At 39.5% G+C, this 25,009-nt stretch overlaps 1 protein-coding gene across 2 annotated transcripts in view; it reads left to right on the top strand.

The window, feature by feature from the left end:
* DPYSL3 (dihydropyrimidinase like 3) overlaps positions 1–25,009 on the top strand; it is a 165,898-nt gene that overhangs the window by 31,089 nt on the left and 109,800 nt on the right. The window contains exon 1 of one of the 2 annotated variants that reach the window (XM_032158270.2): positions 20,015–20,605. The exons of the other annotated variant lie outside the window; for it this stretch is intronic. Coding sequence (XP_032014161.1) covers positions 20,225–20,605 — 381 coding nt within the window. The 5' untranslated portion in view covers positions 20,015–20,224. Of the gene's footprint in view, positions 1–20,014; positions 20,606–25,009 lie in introns of those variants that run through there. 2 annotated transcript variants of the gene reach the window in all.

Below are 25,009 nucleotides of genomic sequence, written 5' to 3'. Positions count from 1 at the left end.
TCAGGCTGGTCTTGAACTCCTGACCTCAAGTGATCCACCCACCTCAGACTCCCAAAGTGCTGGGATTACAGGCATAAGCTACTGTGCCCGGCTTTTTTTTCACTTCTTAGCAGGCATTTTTTTGAGTACTGCACACAGCCTCATGTAAGCTTTATTCCAGATAGGGCATGTTTTAGTTAGGTCGACACATTTGAAAAGGCCTGAAAGAATAATCCACACTTATTTTTGATGACTTCTAATGCTAACTAAGAAACCACCCTGGTGGTAGCAGTTTCTTTCTTTCTTTTTTTTCTTTTTTTTTTTTTTGAGACGGAGTCCCAGGGTGGAGTGCAATGGTGCAATCTCGGCTCACTGTAACCTCCGCCTCCTGAGTTCAAGTGATTCTCCTGCCTCAGCCTCCTGAGTAGCTGGGATTACAGGTGAGCGCCATCACAACTGGCTAATTTTTGTATTTGTAGTAGAGGCATGCTTTCACCATGTTGGCCAGGCTGGTCTCGAACTCCTGACCTCAGATGCTCTGCCCACCTCAGCCTCCCAAAGTGCTGGGATTACAGGCATGAGCCACCGTGCCTGGCCAGCTGTTTCTAACAGAAAGATGATGCCCTAATATAAAGGAGTAATTAATGTTTCAGAAACTGCAACAAACTAGTGACCTTACTTCTCATCTCTGAAGATCACACCACAGCAGCTTCTACCTACTTTCCCAACAAGTAAAAACAATAAATTTAATCACAACCAAATTTTTCATTCCAATAATTGTAATAATAAAGCTGCTTATTTATGAACAGCTTTATAGCAATTCATACTTCACACAATTAAAGTATACAATTTAATGTTTTTTCATATACTCACAGGGTTGCCATGGTTGATGCAACTATAACAATATAATTTTAAAACAGCTTTGTTTCCCCTAAAAGAAACTGATATCCATTACCAGCCAATATTAACCTCACCCTCCTTCAACCCTACTCCTACTTCCTGCAGTGCTGAGCAATCACTAACCTACTTTCTGTCTCTATAGATTTGCCCATCCTGGACATTTCATATAAATAAAATCAGACAATATGTGGCATTTTGTGTCTGACTTCTTTTACCTGGCATAATGTTTTCAAAGTTCCTCAATATGTTGTTCCTTTTTATGGCTGAATAATATTTCATTGCATGAACAAACCACATTTGTTTATCCATTCATTGGTTGGTGGACATTTCAGTTGTGTTTACTTTATAGCTATTATGAATAATGCTACTCTGAACGCTTGTGTGTAAGATTTTGTGTGAATGTGTGTTTTCATTTCTCCTGGGTATATATGTACATAGGAGTTGAATCATTGGGTCATATGTTGGTAATTCTATGTAAAGTCTACTATTTTACCTGCCCCAAATCCTTGACTCCTAGTAACAGTCCTCCCCCATCCCCATTTAGCTGCATAATTTCTCCCTCTTTGGCTAATCTTGTAGAACTATCAATCAACTGATCAGGATCTTCTCTGCCTAGGGGGTGAGCATGTGATCCAAGGCCTCCATCAGATGCACTCTTCCTGGAATTTGAGTCTTTGGAAAAAGGACATCTACACTGAAAGGAGTAGGAGCTCATTCATCTCGCCCATTCATTTTCTACTATCTACATCCCAGAATGGCACTTAACACTTCAACTTTTTCTTTAAGGATTGAGTTAAATGATATCCCTCCAATAAGTTACCTAATTTTGTTTTTTCCTTAAGTAGGCCAAAGGTAGCTTTGTTGTTTACAACCACTTCTAGCCACATCTTGGACACTTTCATTGGATAAATATAAACACATGCCTATTTATCACTACAAACCGGTCTTTCTGCTGATGCCATAATTTAATCAACTAAAATCTTTTTTCCCTAGCCCATCATCCAAGAGAGAAAAGGAAAAACACCCTCCATTATATGCCTTATTCCCCAAAAAGGGAAGCTTCAAACAAGGCCCTGAACTTGCCCGGTTTCAAAGACAAAGATGCACACATGCCAGAGCCACCAACAATAGTTCTTTCTTGGCCAAGTTATAATCAGAAGCATTTGCATCACTATGGTTCCTGCTCTTTCATGTGTATAAAAAGGATGCAGTTAAAACAAATTAAGGGTTTGCATGTCTTTGTGCTGTATTAATCCACAGAAGGGTTCTTCAAGCCCAGAGATTGGGTCTTGAACTCCCTTCTTTCCAACTGTGAAAGACAAAATGCATGGGATGATTAAAAAGATGATTTTATTCAGTATATTATAATAAGAAAAATGTTTATTAATGAAGAATATTTCAAAGAAAAGGAAGGGGCCCATGATTTTATGGAGAAAATTAGACAAGGGACTCATGAGGCTGAGTAGAGGTGGGCCTCCACTGAATCACAAGTGAAGGGTGGTTCTTTGTAGTGAGCGCGTTCCTGAAACAGTAAAGCTTGGGAAATTTTAGTGGGGAGAAAAACAGAGGGCCTAGATAAAGCTAGATTTGGTTCCATACTTCATTTATTTCTTCCTTCCTTCTCTTTTCCATACTTTGTTCATATAGGAAATACACATTGAATATCTATTTTTATGGGACCAAGGCTCTGGCTTTAAGACAGAAGAAGATCCTGGTTTTAAAGTCCTTGTCAAAGGAAACAGAAAGCAGTAGGTACCTTGACCTGTGTAGGCTCAGGGAGCACTTGGTTTTGAGGCAGACTCTTTCTCTTACTGCCTCATTCTTATCACTCCCATTCTGAAGTCGCCTCCCCTCTCTTTAGTCTCTATACCTTGGATCAAGATGCCCCTCTCTCTGGATAGCACTTTCACATTTTCCTGCTGCCTAAATGTCGTTTCCTCTAAAGAGCTTTTCTAGATTTCGAGGGCAGTACACAAGACAGCTTTCGGAGTTTTATGGTCTCTGCCAAACCCAATCCCATTCTTTAAAAAAGATAGTCTACACTCTGTTAATTTTATGTAAAGTGGTATCTAAAATCGACTTCAGGATAGCCTCCAGCCCCCTCTTCCAACTCAACTGCCTCTCCTAAATGCCCCTTATACAGAAATTCCAGTAGATCCCCAGAGCCGAATGAACTGCTCCTTTCTTTATTATATTCTTTAACATTCTGCCTTATGGAAAGTATTTATATATTTCTGTTCTGGTAGTTTTTAAGACTTTTTTATTCATGCCTATCTCCCCAAATACCTTTTATACTTATCAGGTATAGAAGTCTTCCTGAGTTTAAGGAGCAAGGGAGAATTACAAGTATTGTAGGGAAAAATTTGCACTTCAGTGAACAACTATGTATTGTCTATAGCACGTCTTTCTAGTGTTCTCTTGTTCCAATTCTATGGGAACTACAATTCTGTAAGCTATAGAAAAATAATAGCAATGTCAAATAATTCTTGTCTACAGACATGCAAATTCTATTCAGTAGAGCTTCAAATGATTTCCAACTTTCATTGTGGGAGAGTTCACTCTTGCCTATATTTGCACATTCATTTCAGTATTCCTGATCTATAAATGTGTCTGTTTTATCATTTTACTGATTTTTAACACAACTCTATTTTTCTCATTACTTTGTTAAATAAAATTCTTAACACATATCCTTTTTTAAGTCTATATGAGAATCATGATTTTACCTGTTTTCGAAAATTATATTTTAACAAGGCTGAATTACACTGAGTTGCTCAGCTCATCAAAGTACACAGAGGAAAATCCCCATAGATATGAGTTCAGGAAATAGTGTAGTAGTTAAGAATAGAGGTCTGGAGTCAGACACCCAGGTTCAAGATCTAACACTTTTTTCCTCCCTGAGCTCTATGACCTGAAGCAAGCTACTTACCCCTTTTGTGCTGCAGAGGAGATAATACTGCTTATTTTACAGGGATGTTGTAAGGATTACATGAGTACATCAAATTACATGTAACATACAGTTTTACAGCAGACACACCTGACAGCAGTAATTTAAGCATACACTGAGAATGACTCTGTGGTCTAAGAAGAATGTGTCTTTGAAGTTCTGAGCTAAGGGATCCAGGAACAGCCAACCGGGAGATTCATTTCCAATCTATGAAGGACATCCAAACTCCTGGCCCATATTTTTGTAATGCAGGCCATAGAGAGAAATGGGTCTCTTTGTTTTGGGTTGAATGGTGATTGCTAGGTGGAAGTTGCTGAATAAAAATGCTTTATAAATTACATCCTTTTTACAAACGATGGTGGTTTTCCTGTCTGGGCCCTCTGCTCCTGGACCTCCCTGTATGTAAAGTCCTCAACTGATCCTATGTCTTCTTCACTGGCTCTGGGTTTCCTTGGCCCCTCGGACATGGTGCTATCCCTATTGGAGTCAATAAAGGCCCGGCACGACATTAGTAAGAGTTCAATAAATATTATCTATGTGTATTATTAATCAGTAAGGAGACATGTAAGTAAATTCTGGAACCCATTGAATTCTAGCGGTTAAATACAGCAAAACTTTACAAATCACATGTCTCAAATTCATAGCCATGGTTTAATTTACAGGAGAAAAGTTTGAATTGATAAAAAGGAGTAGAATCTAGCTTCTTGAGATATTATTGGGCAATTTTTGTCCCACTTTGCAAATAAGGCGTTTAAATGTTCACCCTGGGATTTTCAAACCAATGATCTTAATTGACAGACAAGTCCATCCTGTCTCTCTCTATCTCACTTTTAGACATCACTCCTCCACTTCTACTCCACCGCACCCTCCCAGGATTTCTGACAAATCTCTTCTCTGACACCCAATATAAAATGGGGCTGAGGCACAAATATCAGGGACTTTTTTGTCTCGGGAAATCCATTTTCAAGGTACCAATATGGAATCCTTTCTAGCCAATTCCTGCCAGTGTATTTTCTGAGTCATTTTGGAGTCCTTCGTAACCTCACATTTTACCAGCTACGTTTTTGGCCAGATAATAGTAATTTCTTTTATGGATATCTCTGATTGGTTGTCTGGAAGACAAAGATAAACATGAGAATAAACAACCCACGAAACAGAGGAAGAACAAGGAAGCATCAGATTCACATGGGAAGCTGGAATGGCAGGAGCAATGTTTACCTGCATTCACACTGCTATTTGCAAATTATGGGCAGTGGAAAGAAGTTGTATCTCAGGGAAGCAATCACAGTGCTTGCATTCTTTATGCATAGGGGTGATAGATTGTTTTGCTCTGTTTTTGTTTTTTGGATTTTTTAGACTGCTTTTGTCTTTTCTAAATCACAACAAATGAAAAAAGATTTTAATGCATAATTTCACTTTTGAATAGTCTGTTTTATCTCCTCATATCCATAGGTAAAAGATGAAAATCATATTTATTTTTTTCACATAGTGTCAATTTTCTTTTTTCTTTCTTTTTTTTTTTGAAACAGGGTCTTGCTCTGTTGCCCAGGCTGAAGTGCAGTGGCACCAACATGGCTCACTTCAGCCTCAACCTTCCTGGGCTCAAGTGATTCTCCTGTCCCGGCCTCCTGAGTAGGTAGGACTACAGTTGTGTGCAATCACACCCAGCAAATTTAATTTTTTGTACAGACAAGGCCTTGCCCTGTTGCCCAGGCTGATCTCAAACTGTTGGGCTCAATCCTCCCACCTTGGTCTCCTAAAGTGTTGGGATTACAGGCGTCAGCCACTGTGCCAAGCTCTCAGTTTTCTTAATTATGACTTCATAAGCCTGGAGAGGTCAAGAGAGCTAAATGTTTAAAGTATATATACTTTATATATATATGATATATATGTATCATATATATCATATACATATATACATACATATATATCATATATATCTTAATAAGTACTTCTGGTTACTTTACTTTTGATAACTACATAAAAAGATTTAGGATTACACCAATTTTAAGACTCATTGCTTTAGAAGATTTAAAAAATGGAATAATTTTCTCCAGTCATTGAGCAATGGAGGCACTTGAATAAAGAATGAATTTTGAGTCACCCTTTGTTCTATCTCTCCTCCAAGGCTAGCACTTGGCGTAAGTAAGTGCAATAGAGGGAAAGAGAGAGAGGGTGATTCTAGGGAGCTACAAGAGTATATGATCATTGCAATTTTACAGGACAACAAGAGACCACTTTTCAAAATTCTTGTCTATTCAGTGACATAAAAAATCAACATAAATTGGTTCATCTTTCATTTGGAGTAGTAAGCCTCCAAGGTCAACTGGTTAAGTGATGTGAACCAAGTACATTCAAGTGTGAGATAATGTTCTGATTATTTAGAATGTTTGGAGGGATTTGTTCTCTGATGAGGCTAAAAAGTCACCACAGTAAGGCTATCAATGACTCATCATAAAGGTCAGGGGGGAGAAAAACTGTTCCCCCCTCCCTCAATATGGCATAAATAGTTGGATTCATTTTCTCTGCTTTTAACCTGTTTCTCAAATGCCCTGAACTGACTAAAGCAAAGGAGAGAAAAAAAAGATCCATTTATTGTTCAGTTCAGTTTCCCAGTTCAGCATATTCATATTGAAAATGTTTAACTCACATACATAACAAGCCTTTAAAAGGGAGGTTGCTTTCGACCAAGGAATGTCATATTTGGGAGTTGTTTACCTCTGAAAAACTCAGTCAGAACCTTTAGGAGCAGCCCCTGCGTTTCAATAGTTATAAAAAGTTCTAGCGATTCTAACATGAGAACCATTGGTTAGAGTCAGAAAGATGTGAATTTTTAACACCATTTCATGTTCTTAAGAATAATGTGGTTCCTTTGTAATTCACTTCAAACTCGAAGCCTGTTTTCTTGTCTGTAAAGTGGGGATATATAACAAATATTATATTAGGCTTTAATAAATATGGAAAAGAAAAAAAAGGCACAGTCTAAAAATTATATGTTAATCCTTTTCTATCCTACAACAGACACCCTCCCCCACAAAGAGTTATAAAAGTGACAAATGTCTCATTACCATATTCAAATGTAATGAATTTAAAATAACGGTTTTTTAGATGATTAATTCTGACCAAGCATCTTTTCCTCTTTGCTGAGTGAATAATAATAATTAATTTACAGTAAGCAGGTGATTCACATTCTACTCACACACAGATTTCCTGGCTGGACCCAATGAGGAGGATCAAGCCATCTTGGCTGGCTGCCTATTCATCCATGGGATTATTCTTCTTTACAAACAGACTCGCCACAGCAAGATGAATTCACATCCAGCTGAGACAATTGTCCTTATCACCATGCATCTTCTGGGAATGTTCCCCAATCTCCACCACATGTCCTCTATCTCCTTTTGTAATCACACGAGCAACCATTTTGCATGCTTTCTCTGCACCAGTCAATTTGTGCTAATTATTTCACATATATTATTACATTTAACCCTCACAACAGCTCTGCGAATGAGACATTATTATCTTCATTTTACAGATGAGAAAACGAGCTTAGAGGGGTTTTAAAAACTTGCCCATGGGCACAGAACTAATATTTAACACCTGGATTTGAATCCAAGTCAGTCTGGCTCTTAGCCATTACATCAAATTCCTTCTTGACCCACAAGACAAATTAAGTCCCACCCAGATTTTGCTCTTTGTTCCAGATCAAATTGGAGAGCAAATAAAGTATCCTATCTCAGAAAACCTAAATTGCACACTTGCATTACTAAAATAGCTGACATTTATTGAGGAATTGCCAGGCACTGAGTACGTTTATGCCTATCGTTCCTTTGTGAACCACCTTTTCTAGACTTTTCACATTTTTTATTTTTAAACTAATACAATATTCTTGCATGTTCAAAATTATATGTACATACTCACCTACATATATCATGTCTATTCACTGTACTCTTCACACTCTGCTTCTCCCACTCTGCTCATAGGAAACTATTTGCAATTCCAAGAACCAGCCAAGCTATTTCTTGCCACTAGTGTCCTACATAGAATCTTCTTTTCTTCTTTTCTGTAGTGTGTGCCTTCAATACCACTTTTCTTCTCCTTACTCGTTCTTCAGAAGTCACTTTCCCTTACCCTCTAGAGATGGCTTTATGTGTCTTGTGTCTGGGCTGACCCTTTTGGTACTATTTAGCAGGCTATATTTTCATTTGCATTTCGTTTCATTTTCGTTTCATTTGTTTGTCTTTCCCGTGATGTTGAGAGCTCCTACAGTGACTGATGCATTAGATGTGCGTAACAACATGCCTACATAGGCTGAATCCGTATAAAAACCTCTTTTAAAATATTGTACATCTGATTTTTGTAATCCACACTGGACCACCTTGATTACACCTCATGTGAATTCAAACCCCTGCATTGTCAGCTTCCATGAAGTGGAACAAAAGTTGTTTGGTACAAGATGGCAGAAACATATAGACTGTTTTACTTAACCAGTAACTTCCTCTTTGCTTTTTCATTTATTAGCCTTTCCTAAGCATTCTCAAGCTTTGCCTTTGGACAAAAAGAAATATTAGCTAAAACATCAGTTTGCTTCAGCTTTAGAAACAGGGAGCAACTGGATAAATTAAATTGCTAACCTCAGCCTAGATTGTATGTATGTCCTTTTTTTTTTTCTTTTTTGAGCCAGGGTCTCTCTCTATCACCCAGGCTGGACTACAGTGGCATAATTGCTGCAGCCTCAGCCTCCTGGGCTCAAGCGATCCTCCCACCTCAGCCTCCCGAGTAGCTGGGACTACAGTAGTACATCACCATGGCCAGCTACTTTTAAAATTTTTTTTTGGTAGAGATGAGGGTCTAACTATGTTGCACAGGCTGGTGTATGTCCTTCTAAACACAAGGAACACAGTTTAAACTCTCTGGAATTTCTGGAATTAACATTGAATTTTAAAGCAAAGTTTTCCAGCTTAAAAAACAATAAAACTAAGACAAGATACTATACAATAAGAACTATGTGTAGAATATGTTTCCTGACTGTGAACCTGTAAGTTTTTGCTTCTCAAAGGAGGGTCAGAACACAGTCTTCAAGGAAAATTTAAAAATCTAAAACCAGTCTGAATATTCTGATGAAATTAAGACGAATCCAAAGTTGTAAGATTTGCAATCAATATGAGGATATTTACCATTTAAAATAGAGAATTCTGAGTTCTAAGGATTTGCTCTTTGAAGAGGGACCCATAATTCCAGACTGCATTCAGGTGTGTGAACTGCAGTTAAAAGGGGCTGAAGGTCATGGTGCTGAAAGAACAGTTCCTTACTGAAGATACTTCACCTACACCAGCACTAGCAGGAAAGTGTGACCTAGGAATCTTCTCCAAGTTAGAAAGCACCAGTAACACGTATTGTAAAATGATTTTCAATAGAAAGAGTCTCAAAGTAGAGACACCAGAGAACATTATTTTTTAGAATGTGGTTTCAGAACCACCTGCAGCAGAATCACCTGAAGGATGCAAAGTAACATGCAGATTTCTTGACTATGTTAAGGCCTTTGATATCTATTGTCAAACTGCCCTCTAAAAGTGCTGCAGCCATGGCCGGGCACAGTGGCTCGTGCCTGTAATCCCAGCATTTTCGGAGGCCAAGGCGGGCGAATCACCTGAGGTCGGGAGTTCGATACGAACCTGGCCAACATGGTGAAACCCCGTCTCTACTAAAAAATACAAAAATTAGCTGGGCGTGGTAGTGTGCACCTGTAATCCCAGCTACCCAGGTGGCTGAGGCAGGAGAATAGCTGGAACCCAGGAGGCAGAGGCTGCAGTGAACCGAGATCATGCCACTGCACTCCAGCCTGGGTGACAGAGCAAGATTCAATCTCAAAAAAAAAAAAAAAAAAAAAAAAAAAGGCTGCTGCATGTATACAATAGATAAGATAGGTATTCCAATACAATGCTGCTCAGACTGTATAAACATGCCCAGAGGTGATAGATGTGAGAATCTATGAGAATCTATTTTACTACACAGATACCAAACTGTATACACTGTAGATCAAGGGTTGGCAAACTTTTGCTGTGCTGGGTGAGACAGCTAATATTTTCAGTTTTGTGAACCATATATTCTCTGTTGATATTATTCAACCCTGTTGCTGTTGCAGGTTGAAAGCAGCTGTGGGCAATACGTAAACAAATAGATATGACTGTGCTCCAATAAAACCGTTTGGACATTGAAATTTGGAAACTTTTTGCCTTTTATTCAGGGTCCCCCGCATTCGAGCTCTTATCTAATCTTCCTGGCCCTATCCGTTGCTACCCTATAGCTACAGCATTGTGCTCTCCAGCCAAGCAGGTCTGCTCACTGTTCTCCCAGCATTTCCCACTATGCCAGGAATGATGTCATCCATCGTCCTCTGTTAAAATCCCACTCATTCTTCATTGTATGTGGTTTGCTTTCATCTGTAGCTCCCTTTTCCTCTTGTGACAACACTTATTACAGTCTGAGCAGCATTGTATTGGAATACTTGTCTTATCTATTGTATTGCAAACTTCCACAACACCTTGCATATTCCCTGGCACAAAATAAGTGCTCAATAAATATGTAATGAATTGACTAAATGGGCTGTTTCCCTTTTGTTATTCTAGCAGGGTCCTCCTCTCCTTTTAGCTGTGAGAGCGTGAACTTGGCTCAGCATTTGGGGAGTGTGAACTTGGCTCATTAGCATTTACATTATTTTAGGACAAAAAAAACACAATTAGTCAAAAACCAAACTACAATATATATTTTTGTAGGTGCAATTTTTAGAGCCAAAAAATTCCTTCTTTACGACTAGTCATTTTATAGTATATTATTTGAGTGTGTGGTAATATTGAATTTTTTATAAGAAATAAGCAATTTAATAAGTTAACATTGTACTTTAAGTATTAAAACAATTTCTAGTTACCAGCCAACATTAAGAATTATTAAGCAAATTGTTAGATATCACATAGTCAAAGCTGAGTATTTTTTTTAAGAAAGGCTGAATAAGGTTAATTCAAAAGTTCTTTACAAGAACAAATTTCTAAGTGGTTCTTGGATTTTATTCAATGTCTTCAAAGGAAAAAACAAACAAGCAAACTTGATTGCTATGTCATCAGGTATACCAAAATCTAGGGAGAGTTTTATTTTTATAGTAGATTTTAGCCAGAAAGGAAAGAAACAACGGGAAAGTTACATTTTTAATAAAATTCGATCTATTTTCCTCGTGGGAAATTTTCATGTACGCTTTTTCCTGAATTAAAGACTTCTCAGAATCCAGATGTAAAAATTATTGGTTGTAAAAATCCAGATGGTGAAATTAATCATCATTATATGATTTATGATTATATTTCAATTACTGATTATTGAATTTTAATAAGTAATTATAAACTTGCCAGCCAATGTCAACAATTATATCCCTAACAATGAATAATCCACTTAACAATATTATATTCTTATTTTATTTTGTACAAGGGTAATTGCCAAGGCCTATATCCACCAGACTTACTGTAAGACCATAGACAACTTGTAAATCCTATCCCCACCTCTTAAGTCACTCAATATTTTAGTTTGAGAATTGATATTTAGTTACAATTTTAAAATAAATTATAGATAAATTATTATATTACAGATAAAACACTGCACCAGACAAATAATCCAGTATAATATTTGCATAGTATTTAACCCTAGGTTTTCTATTACAAATGTTCCTAACATATATTTAATACATGTTTGATTTTATGAATTTTAGATTAGTCAGATCTTAATATGCTCTAGTTACTCCAACAACTAATTAATCAACCTATTGCAAAAGACTGCAATGTATATTTTCACAGGTGTAACATTTACAGCCAAAAATTCCCTACTGGTAAAACGAATCATTTTGTAGTATATTATTTGAGTGTATGGTCATATTGAATTTTTTTGATAAAAAATAAACACTTCAGCAAGTTAACATTGTACTTTAAATGTTAAATGTTAAAACAATTCCTAGTGGCCAGCCAACATTAAGAATTATTCAATAAATTATTAGACACTGCATAATCAAAGTTGAGTAAATTCTAATATGAGCTCTGCTAAAAAATTAATCATTTAAAAATATATTTATATCTTATTATTTTTAGTATATTTTTATGTAAGTTTTATACATGCATTTGGCTACACCTTTTATCTAAGGGTGTCTTCAGGGGACAAATGTCTAAGAGTTTTATGATTAGAATAGAAGGTAATCTGATTTGGTTTCCCAAAATACATTTTTAACTTTGGTAACACCTAAGACTGATTAGTAATCATTCCCTACATACTACATAGAGTTCTACCACTGAAAAACAAAAATTCTAGATAACACTAATTCAACATGTGTTTATTGCTTACCTGTTGATCACGGAAATTGGGGCCAGGCACTGAAGCAAATAAAACAACATTTGTAAAGAACAGTTACAACCTGGCATAAAACATCTCACATTTTTTTCAGCACCACAGCTTTTTATTTTCATTTTGTTGATAAGGGAAGAGAAATAAAGAGCTTGTGTAGTTCCCCCAAATTCACTCAGTTAGTGGTGGACTCAGAATTCTGGTCCAGATTTTCTGACTTCTGATCCCTTGCTTTTCTCATTCATTCCACATAAATACTGTGATATTTCTTAATAAGACATGGAAAGTGGAGCTACACAATTGGACTAATTGTCTGAACATATTTTCTTCATGTATCTAATATAAAAAGATTATTCTAAAAACTTAGAAACATTGAAGGGATCCTATTTCCAATCCCTTCATCTTAATTAGGAAAGATCTGGAGGAATAAGGCATTCCAGGGAGCTGCCTGGACAGGGAATTATTTATTAACCAAAAAATAAAATCAGACAAAAGCATTGGGTTAAAAAGGCATTATCAATGCATTTGTGGTTTCTGAATGTATGCATAACCAAAAAATTCTCAATGAAAGAATTATTCGCCATATTTCAATTTTTTCCCTCTCATATCTTTCAGTATTGTCATTTGTACCCTGGCCTGTTTGCCGCTTATATTGGAGCCAGGATGTGCCCTCATCTCTGGAGTCAGCAAGTTTCTGTCTGGAATGAAAGGAGCTTCTCTTTTTAGACTGTCATCTTACTTGACTACCTTTCTTTGTGCATTACTTAGTTTAGCCTCAAGGGAATACTAAAATCAAAGGTATCCTTTTAAATGTTAAGTCTAAGTTTCTTGAGCCACTTAAGCTTCATAGTAACAACAATATTCCCAATAAGAGAAAAATAGTTGGTTTTCTAGCCTGTCTCAAACACACTATTGGTTGATCAAGAAGCACAGAGTTCTGAAGACACATCTTTTAGAATTTGGATTGAATTTCTGCCCTGGTATGAATTATGATTACTTTCATTTTAGGAGGGGAAAACCTGATGTTATTGTTGTAAGCCTCAGCTTTCCAGGAGTGAAGGACTTCCGTACATCATTATTGGCCAAGGGTTATTCTCAAATGCAAATAATTAAACTAAGACGATAACTTATCTGGTAAGGAAAACAAGCTTAAAAATCCCAATTAATGGATCAGTTTCCAATAGATAGCAAACTTTAGAAGAATGTGAATGATTAGTATAGGTTAGTGGTTGTTATTCAGAGAGAACAAGAAAAAGAGAAAAGGAAAGGGGTACCAAGAATATCTGAACTCTGTGATATTTTATTAGCTAAAAACATATGAAAATACGATGAAAAGTTAACTAGACTGTGAGTACATGGGCGTTTGCTAAATTACTCTCTGCTTTTCTGGACTTTCAAATTTTCATTGAAAAGGAAGGAAGGAAGGGAGGGAGGGAGGAAGGAAGGGAGTGATAAACAAGGAATATGTTATTGTTATTTTTATCTTTGAATAGTAACAGGTAAGAGAGAATCATTTTATTTTAAATAATCAGGATGAGATCGTTATAAAAATAATGTAAAACCAATAAGAATATTTTGTAAATGGGCAAAAAACATAAACAGTAACTGGAAAAATAACGGTACATTTAAAAAATCTTGGAAACATTTGAGCCATTTTGATTGGCAATAAAGTGGGACAAGTCATAGGCTTGGCTTTTTTTTTTTTCTTGTTACATCCTGTAACTCGCTTTATTGTCTGGCCCTTACTTAGAGATTTTCATTTAGGAGATTAAATTGCACCTGTGAGCCTGCATCAAGGAAACTAGAGGATTAGAGCATTTGAAATGAATATCTCTGTTATCATATTGGTTAGCAACTACTTTAAAATTTATCTTCTTCCCACTTAGGGCCAAAGAAAATTCTGTTTTTGGAACTGGCTTTTGAACATTTGAGAATATTAAAATCAAAGAGAGATGCTCAGTGTATAAAATTGGGAAGGAAACCCCAACAACTCCCCACCAGAAAGGTGATTATGTCATGTCCTATTAACTAATCCTTTGGTGGAAAGGATTTACCTCGAGGACATTTGTAAGCCCTCATTTCACACTCTCACCATAATGATCATTTTCCCACTCAGCTGTCCAACTGCTGAAATACTTTGCACGAGGTGACAATTTGACTCTGATGAGAGGCCTGATTTTATTTTATTTTTGTTTTTCACTTTAGATAATATATCTGCCTAATCGAGTAGGGAGATAAAAGCTTGGGTCAATAATTTTCCATTGGCAATTTTTACCATGCTCAGTAAATATATTTCTATCTAAAACAACATCCTGGACACCTATTTAAAAATAACATTCTTTATGATTATAAATGTAACTCACACTTACTATAAAGATTTCAAAAAATATAGAAATGCATGAAGGAAGAAACTAAAACTTACCTGTAATCCTATGGGTTACACTCTGCTAATACTTTGATATATATTCTTGTAGGTTTTTCCCCTACATGTATATATTATTATAAAAGCAGATTTTTTCTGCATGTACAATTAAGATTGAAAATATTTTATAACCTTGTTTTAACATTGTGCATATATTTGAGAACAACTTGTTTTTAGGTTTTAGGTTTGTAACTATTGGCTTAAATGTGGCTTTGTCAAAATTAACACTTTGTTCACCAAATATTGAGCTGAAATTAAATAGTGGCCTGCCAGGAAAATTCACAGGGTATGATGGAGGTATATGGAAAATGACAGTAATTTTTAACATACATATCCAGCATTATTAGAGTATCAACTTGTTCCATAAAATCCTGCAAAGTTAAAGTTACAGAACACCATCAAGCTCATTGCAAAGTCTCTGTGATATTAATAATATATCTATACTCTTAGGAAATGAGAGACTAATATTTATTGAGCACCTACTGTATGCCAGACAGAATGCTGAACATTTTGTAAACACTGCCTTATTTATATATGGCATCTCTCCATGAAAAATTAGATTTCTAATCTCTATGTCCATCAAAATCGGGACAAGATAATGTAGGTTCAAATTCCTGCAACTCAAAGAAAGAAAAGAAAGAGGGTAGGTTTTGATTAGAATTATTTAAATTAACTGATGAGTCAAGGTAAACTGTATAACTCCTCTATTTTCTTCTTATTTTGAGAATAGAGGCATAACCTTAGTGAGAACTAAAATTTTATCTTCTGTTGGGTAGACCTTGCCTTATAAGAATGCAATGTGGCTGTGCGCAGTGGCTCATTCCTGTAATCCCAGCACTCTGGGAGGCCGAGGCAGGCAGATCACCTGAGATCAGGAGTTCCAGACCAGCCTGGCCAACATGACAAAACCCCATCTCTACTAAAAATACAAAAAAATAGCTGGGCATGGTGGTGGGTGCCTGTAGTCCTAGCCACTTGGGAGGCTGAGGCAGGAGAATCGCTTGAACCCGGGAGGTGGAGGTTGCAGTGAGCTGAGATCGCACCATTGCACTCTAGCCTGGGCGACAGAGCAAAACTCCATCTCAAAAAAAAAGCTATTTATTTATTTATTTATTTAATTTTTTTTTTTGAGGTAGAGTCTCGCTCTGTCACCCAGGCTGGAGTGCAGTGGTGCGATCTCGGCTCACCGCAAGCTCTGCCTCCTGGGTTGGCGCCATTCTTCCGCCTCAGCCTCCGGAGTAGCTGGGACTACTGGCGCCCACCATCACGCCCAGCTAATTTTTTGTATTTTTAGTAGAAACGGTGTTTCACCGCGTTAGCCAGGATGGTCTCAATCTCCTGACCTCGTGATCCGCTCGCCTCGGTTTCCCAAAGTGCTGGGATTACAAACGTGAGCCACCGCATCCGGCCCGCAATGCAATTTATTTTTGCATAAAATATATTCTGTGTGCTGCCATATCAGGATTGCTTGATGCATATCATTGCTTTCTGGGGAGGAGTTTCTGCCTTCTGCTGATCTAGAGGTAATAGAAGATGCCTCCGGAGTACGTTTTCCTAGAGTTATAATCAGATATGCTATGTGCTCACTTCACAAGTCATCTCAATACAAAGTGGCATATGATTTACTTCAGTTACAGGAAATGCAAATTTGATTTGGTGTGTGACAAGTTCAAAGCACTATTTTCTTGCCCACATTACAGAAATAGCTTGCTGTTTGTACATTATATGGGATAACCCCTTCCCTGGGTGGTCTGACTTACAGTATCTATAGACATACTGTTGCTCTTATATTTGTGATTGTCACAAATAATATATCCTCTATCTTACTAGAAAGGGACATGACAAAATTGCCATGTGTTCATGGGGCTAATACCTTTGCTTGGAGTCGAGTGGTCTGATATTTCCTTATGTGAGTGTTTGCCTTAACCAAAGTTAACTTCTGTCCAAGAACAACTGGGGCACTTAGAGATATTTCATTCCATAGCACCTTAATTTTGGGCTTCCCATTTATTACTTCTCTGGATCCTCATGACAGAGATCTATTATGGGTGTTTTTTTAAGAGCACAGATTCTGTCTGAATCAGCTAGTGGGAAGTTTGAATTCCAGTTTGAAGTACTAACTGTGATACTTCAGGGAAGGAACTGAACTTCACTAAGGCTCATTTTCTCCATAGATAAAATGGAAATAATCATCACTTCAGATTTATGGGGTTCTTATGAAGGTTAAGGCAATGTTTATGAAATTCTAAGCACAATGGGTTGCTCAAGGAATGAAGTCCATAATAATCCTATTCAGTGGGAGGCAAACATGAAGGAGAAAAACACAAATAGGTTAAGCCGGACACTTGCCTAAAGCCACATAGCTGCAGAACTGGAGCCAGATCAGCAGTTCCCATTTTAGTCTTTCTAAAATTTTAATAGGCTGCTGTACTTTCTTAATTAAACACATATGTGTACATGTAACTGTTATTTTTAAATGTGATACTTTGTCAACAAATGTAATTATTGTGCCTATACACTGCATCAGACATAGTGGTGAGGCAATGCAGCTATAACAATGGGGCGCACGTACAACTATGAAGTTCTGTTTGTATGCCCATGCTCCCACGCAAATATGCACATAAAAGTGTGTGTCTACATTCAGAATGTGCCCTCTCTCAAAGTAAACAGACTCTGCACGTATCTTGCTTCAAGTTATGACTCTTTTGTAACTTGGACATTCATTCAGAGCCTCTGCTTCCTCATTAGTAGAAAAGAAACAATAGGCCAGATGCAGTGGCTGACTTCTGTCATCCCAGTACTTTGGGAGGCCAAGGTGGGCAGATGGCTCGGGCTCAGGAGTTCAAGACCAGCCTGGGCAACATGGTGAAACTCTGTTTCTGAAAAAAGTACAAGTTTAGCTGGGCATGGTGGCACATCTCTGTAGTCTCAGCTACTCAGGAGGCTGAAGTAGGAGGATTGGTTGAGCCCCAGGGGTCAGGGCTGCCATGGGCTGTGATCGGGCCACTGCACTCCCACCTTTCCCATCTGGGTGACAGAGTGAGATGCTGTCTCGAACAAAAAGAAATGCTAGTACCGGACAGGTAAGGTTACTAAGATTAATTAAGATACTGCCTGGATGTCCTTAGCACAGAGCCGGAAACTAATAAAACCTGGATAAGCCTTAACTGTAATTGTTCTGAAGGAGCACTCACAGGAAATTCTGAGTCCATCACCAACCAGCATTTGTTAAGAAGGAGCAGCTGCCCAGAGGAAGTCAGCTTAAGAAGTCATAAATAATTCTGGTAGAGCACAGGCAGTTTAGCAAGTGGCTTTCTCTTCACTGGGGATAGGGTTTTTGTTGTTGTTGTTGTTTTGAGATGGAATTCTGCTCTGTCGCCTAGGCTTGAGCCCAGTGCTGCAGTCTCTGCTCACTGCAACCTCCACCTCCTGGGTTCAAGCAATTCTCCTGCCTCAGCCTCCTCCCAAGTAGGTGGGACTACAGGCGGGTGCCACGACGCCCGGCTATTTTTTACATTTTTAGTAGAGATTGGGTTTCACCGTGTTGGCCAGGCTGATCTTGAACTCCTGACCTGAGGTGATCTACCTGCCTCAGCCTCCACAGGTGTGAGCCACCGCGCCTGGCCAGGGGATAGGTTTAAATTGTGTCAACATACCTGTCTTTGATCTAAGTTCAGGCCAACTTCCATTCCTCAATTTTTTGTGGCTGTCACAGAACTGAGACTGACATTCCAGTTTCCAGAGCCTTTGTTCCACTCCAAAATCAGAGTTCAAAGGTTCAGTTCATCAAATTCTATGCAGATGCCTTCAAAGAGTATGTCTATGTGCACAAAGAAGCCGGCCATATGCTTATGAGCATCAAATGAGTTAATATATGTGAAACAATTATAATAATGGCTGGCACATAGCAATAACTCCATAAACATTTTCTGATGCTGCTGTCGTTGTTATTGTTATCCTCCATTTATTCAAAAAGAATGTATCAAGTGCCTGTAGATGTTCTGGGCACAAGATATACAAAGGTGAACTGAACAGACCAGATCTCTGCCTTCATGGAGCTTAGCATGTATGTGTCTGTGCTTGGGAGGGGGAGTGTTTAGTTCACAAAATAAACAAAGTTCAGTAAGTTGAGCAGAACAGTGAACAACTGTGCTACCTAGATGGGTGGTAATAGACTACATTCTTGGTGAGGACAGGCCCATCTCCCTTGTTCGACACTATTGCTCCAGTATCTTGTGAAAGCCATAGTGGGTACCTGATTTATGTTGGTTGACTAAATAAATAAATGAGTGACTTTCTGAGAGGGAGCCCAGTTAAATCCGGCACCCCAGGTTTTGGGTTTAGGTGGTGTGTGCAGATATGATGTAAGGTATGTAGTTTGTGGATTCTGTTTATGTGGCAGAGTCTGCGTCAGATTATACGTGGGTGGATATAGGGAAGAGAATGAGGTTATGAAAGCATAGATGTACATAAGTAAAGTCTGCATATATCTGAGGTGACATGAAAAGCGAAGTCTTTGGTTGTGTGATTTTTGAAGTAAATCTGGGCTTAGGTGTGAATTTAAGTATCGGTTCCGACTGAGGTAAACCTGGACTTGTGTCAGTGTGTGAGATTAAAATCTGGGGTTTGTTGTATGAGGGACAGAGCATTAATGAAGAGTGCTTTGCAAGGCAAAAATCTAAGAGTGTGTGTGTGTGTGTGTGTGTGTGTGTGTGTGTGAGAGAGATCTGAAATGAGGCAAATTGGGGTGGTAAAAAGCAAATTCTAGGATATTATACGGAAGCTAAGAAAGGGCTTATGTGAGTCAAAGAGCTTTTGTGACTCTCAATGAAGTAAGAGGGCTTCTCTCTCGTGTATGTGTTTGTGTTGTGTGTGTGTAAGCCAATTCAGGACTTTATGTGAGAGTGTGGGTTTGCAAGGCACATTCTAGAACTGGGTGTAGTTATGAGTGTCATCCTAAAGATCAGGATGATGCAAGTCCGGGGTTCTGGGTAGGATTGTGAGTCTGTTGTAAATTTGAGTTTCTATGTGTTAGTTGTAAATCAGGACTTGGCTTTGAGATGAATCCACCCGGGTCAGCTGGGTTTTTGTGCACGAGGGACGTCAGAAAGCTTTGTGTTTGTGAGGCAAACTAGGGAGTTAGTGTGGGTGAAGCAGTCAAGTGCTGGAGTGTGAACATTTCTGAGACGTCTAAATTGCACGAAAGTGTGTGAAGCAAGGCTGTTGCGCGATCGGGCAGTGTGCGCCTGTGTGTGCGTGTGCGCGCGCGCCAAGTTTGGTTTGTGATTGTGATGGGCACCGACGCTGCGTCAGCCCGGGAGGCCACGTTAGGGTTGGGGGTGCGTGAGGAGGTGCGGCCGGGCGAGAAGTCCGGCGAGTGAGCCAAGCGCGCCGCTACTCTGGGCCCCTGCGCCGCGCGCTAGCTGGCTGTGTGGCTCGCTGGCTCGCTAGGGACAGGCAGGAATCGGAGCAGCACTGCCGCCTCTGGCGCGAAGGCTCAGGCGCCTCCTCCCGCCCCAGTCACTGTGGCTCGGCGCACGCTGCCGGCAGCTGCCCTTTCCGCCTCTGGGGAAGAAAAACCCGCGGGCCGCTTTCGCGCTTGAACCATGGCCTCGGGCCGGAGGGGCTGGGACAGCTCCCACGAAGACGATCTGCCCGTGTACCTGGCCAGGCCGGGCACCACGGACCAGGTCCCGCGGCAGAAATACGGCGGCATGTTCTGCAACGTGGAGGGCGCCTTCGAGAGCAAGACACTGGATTTCGATGCCCTCAGCGTGGGGCAGCGGGGCGCGAAGACTCCTCGGAGCGGCCAGGGCAGCGACCGAGGATCGGGGAGTCGGCCCGTGATCGAGCGGGACACCCCGCGCAGGGGCCAAGGCCAGGAAGAGAGCAGGGAGCCCGCGCCCGCGTCCCCCGCCCCTGCCGGGGTAGAGATCCGGAGCGCCACCGGCAAAGAGGTGTTGCAGAACCTCGGCCCCAAGGACAAGGTAAGGAGGCCCCGGGTCACTTCCCTGCTTGCCTTCGTTCCTTTCTCCAGCCCTGGCCGCCATGGCCCGGGCACAACTTTTTCCAGCTCACTTTGCACGGGGCTGGGGGACCAGGAGGAGGAAAGGGGCATCCTCCACTGAGCGTAGCGCGACTTCCTAGCCCAGACCCTGGATTCGCGCGTGTCGCCACTTGCAGCATCTTCGTGCAAGCGCGGAAAGGATGCCCGGGTTCTCCTGCCTGGAGCCGCGTCCTTTGCCCCTGCCTCCTCGCCGCACTCCTGGGCCATCCGGTCTGGGTGGGTGTGTCAGCCCGGGAAGGCTTAGTGATTTCCAGCTCTTCTCTCTGTCTGAGTAGCCAGCAGCACAATTGTCTTGCCCCCCTCTGGCCCTAGATTAAATCTCAACCCGGGTCACCAGGGCAGAGGGCAAAGTGATGCTGGGAATATGGGGGTCATCTCCATAGTGCCCGGATGAAAGTACTGGAGGGGCGGTCTCCCCTCTCAGTCTTCAAACATCAGCTCTGTCCCTGAAACTTTTGGGTGTGGAGCCTCTAGACTAAACACGCGAATCTCACTCTATGCCTCGCTTGTGTCTTAGCACGGCATTTCACATCTGTGTTTGTAAAGAGTGTATTTGTGTACATAGCTTGGCACAAGACTGGGTATCACAGGGGTCCAGCTGCCTCTGCAAGAATAGCATTATATTTTAGAAAATAGACGAGAGTATTAAGAGTGCACATTAAACTAGCATGAGATGCAAATTCCCTGCTGCTCTTAAATGTGCCAAAGCCAATTTCTTCTGTATGTGTATTTTTGAGAAACTTATGTCACACTGAACTGACTGAAGGGATGGCATTGAAATCTAGCTTGCCCTGATTTATGTGTCTATTTCACAGAGAATCAGAGATGTAGTTCAGAAAATGTAGGGCCTGGCAGGGCTGGAGACTTCAGAGTTCAAAATGAAGTTTTCAGCTGGGGAATAATAGTAATCAGATGCCCTCACCCTTGTCTAGGTAATGGCCGCAAAATCCATCCGCATGTATTATTCTGCACTAATATGGTTAGGAATAATAACCTGAAATGGAAATGTCTGCCTCAGAGCAATTACAGTTAATGCTTATTCAGGTTTTAGTTGTTTTTCCATTAAAATGCAATGAGGTAGGGAAAGAACAGCAGCTCTCTCCACTGTTTGATTTTTGAAAGTTTAGACAAACTGACCAACCAACCTTTAACTACTAAGACCACCAGGGAAAATAAGTGCTGAAGTTAGTGCTGTTCAAGGGTACCACTTGGAAAACAATGTCGGCTTCCTCTGAAATCATTCATTTAGTTTGTGATTCTCACATCATCCTTTTAGTGTGTGATTCCCCTAAGCCCTTGCCTACCAACGTTTTAGGGAAAGCTTCTGATATTTTGCAAATGTTTTGGTTGATATCTAAACTGAAGAAGAACCCTATAGAAAGGTTATTCCTTTTTTCATGTCTGACTTGATCCGTATTGAAATGTTCCCTTCCTGACTGGAAGGGGCGGGAGTAGTGATGGAAAAGGTTGGTAACAATTGCTGTGAGTCAGTGCTATTCCCTTTGCTGAAACACCCCTGATGTAAGCCAGATAATATGCTGGGTTTGCAAGATTTAAGAATGGTAACTAGAGAAAGGGAAAATATTCCTCCTTTAAACCTAGCAATTCTCCCGTTTTCCTCCCTTTTGCAAACCCTATACTTTTGGCTACTAATTGAGAAATAATAATACAACCTAGGCATCAGCAGGATTTCTACTGCTACATAGTTATTTGTAAGTTTGGGCTTGCCATCTGCTTCGTCCAGGCCATGTTATTATCTCTAATTTGGTTGAATCACACTGTTAGAAGAGACCACAGAGGTTATCAAGTTCTGAACTTGTTGTTTATTTCCTTGAGGGTAGAGATTGTGTATTTGGATTTATCTGTGTGGCTAGAATGCTTGGCACACTGGAGGTGCTCAGTAAATGTTTGATACACTAAACCTCCTTAATTAAACCACCTGTTTTGCCACATAGCTGGCAAAATGATCATCTGGCCTCTGCTTAAATACAACCGTTGTCAGGGAGCTCACTACCTCATGAAGCAACTTTTCGGACAACTTTACTTAAAAAAAAATTAAGCCCAAATCTACCTACCTGTAGTTTCTACAAATTATTCTTAGCTCTGACCTATGGAAATATAAGGGTAAATATGTTTCCTTATTCTGAGACATTTTAATGATTTTTAGGTATGTGCAGTCTTGTATCTGTCAGAAAAGGCTGGGTGATGCCACAGTAACAAACAACCCCCAACTCTCAGCAGCTTAATAAAAAACATAACAGCATATTTCTTGCTCCTGTTTGTCCAGTGTGAGTCAACAGGGAAGCTCTATTCATTATTGTGCCTTACTTGATGGAGGCTCCATCTCTACATGTCTGTGAATAGTATGTGGCAAATTGTATACACACTTAATTCCTTGCTGAAGTAATGAACATGATGTATGCTCACATTTCATTGGCCAAAAACCATGTCTATACTCAGCTTCAAAGAAATTGGTGGAATACAATCTTGCCATGATCCTGTAAGACTAGAAATATTTGGCAAATAGCTCTAATATCTCTCCCAGATCTGGAGATGAACTAATGGAGTGAAACCTGTCCCAACCTTTACTAGTTATATAACTGTAAGCATGTAACTTAGCCTCTGAGTACCTCAGTTTTCTCCTGTACAAAATAATGATAATGGTGACTACTTTGCACTCTAGTATTCAGTACATATTAGTTATTACTATTACTCTTCAATTTTTACTGCCTGTTACATGTATGAGGGCAATTATCTCATTCTCCCTAAATTTCTTTCTTACTCTTATTATTCCTAGCTTCTTCAGCTTTCTCTTGTATGAGCATTTTACCATTCTGATTTCCTTTTCAGGTTATATTATATTACATGTTTTGTAAATATTTTTCTCAAAATACAGTGCCCAGAACTGAATACGTTGCTTCAGATGGGATATGACCATGGCGAAGTGCATTATGTTACTTAATTTTTTGGACTTTTATGGAACATATGCATCTGTGACTTACTATTGTCTCCATGGCAAACACCCTGCCATTCAAGCTTTCAGAAACTTTTTTCACGTAAGCTGCTGTTAGGCCAGGATGTTCCCCTTCTATGCTGGTACAATTTAATTTAAAACAAACCACCCCCCAAAAAATCTTAGCTATAGGATTTTATTTTTCTTCCTTCTATAATATTTATCACTATCTTAGCTCATCTTTCTATTATATCATATTAATCTTAATCCTTAATTCTATAATACAGCACTCCTACTGCCAGCTTTGTACCATTTGTTGATTTGATAGTAAGTATCATCTTTTGAACACTTTCTGTGTGCCTATACTAAATAGTGCTCAAAAGGTTGTTTCCTCACAGAAAATGGTTATACTGATAAGGAAATTGAACCCCAGAGACTAATTGTTTAGTCCCAAATCACATAAATAATAAGTGGGGGGAGCCAGAAGTCACAATCTGATTTTTCTGATTCCAGAGTCTGTGTTCTTTCCAGGTGGGGAGGCTGCTTCCTTATTTTAATATGAGCAGCCTGACCATTGTGTCAGCTCCTGACATGTCAATATTATTCAGAGCAAGGACAGATTTTCCTGCCACACCTCTAGAACCCTTCTTCTATTTTGCCACCAGCCCATTACACAGGAAACTTTGAGAACAGTTGTTTAACCTTGGAGAACAGTTGCTGCAAAATCCTTATTCTTTCAAGTTGATTGCAGAGCTATCAAAAGATATTTTTCATGTCTTGGTAAAATCAAAATATGCTTTGTATCTAGCATACCTAATTATTAACTTCTATCTTAACAAAATGAGTTTATTTAATAAATTATAATGAGGTTAAATAACAAAAGTGTTTACAGAATAAAAATATAAAATCGTAGGCTGGGAGCGGTGGCTCATGCCTGTAATCTCAGCACTTTGAGAAGCCAAGCTGGGCAGATCACTTGAGGTCAGGAGTTTGAGACCAGCCTAGCCAACACGGTGAAACTCCCGTCTCTACTAAAAATACAGAAATTAGCTGGGCGTGGTGGTGGGCACCTGTAATCCCAGCTACTTGGGAGGCCGAGGCAGGAGAATCGCTTGAACCTGGGAGGTGGAGGTTGCAGTGAGCCGACATGGTGCCACTGCACTCTATCCTGGGCGACACAGTGAGACTCCGTCTCAGAAAAAAAAAAAAAGAAAAAGTCTCTGAGTGCCAGATTTCAGGTTTGAGTTATCACTAGATGCTAATATAGTGATTCTAAACCTATCTATAAACACCTCCTTAAATTGTATATTTAGAGTTTTCTCATAATAGGCATTCATGTTATTAAAATCCTCTGTGGTTGGCTTACACAAC

Source organism: Hylobates moloch, unplaced genomic scaffold (assembly GCF_009828535.3).
Source record: "Hylobates moloch isolate HMO894 unplaced genomic scaffold, HMol_V3 SCAFFOLD_6, whole genome shotgun sequence".
NCBI classification, from domain to species: domain Eukaryota; kingdom Metazoa; phylum Chordata; class Mammalia; order Primates; family Hylobatidae; genus Hylobates; species Hylobates moloch.
Note: the sequence above shows the minus strand (reverse complement) of the source record. Positions and strands in the feature narration are given on the sequence as shown.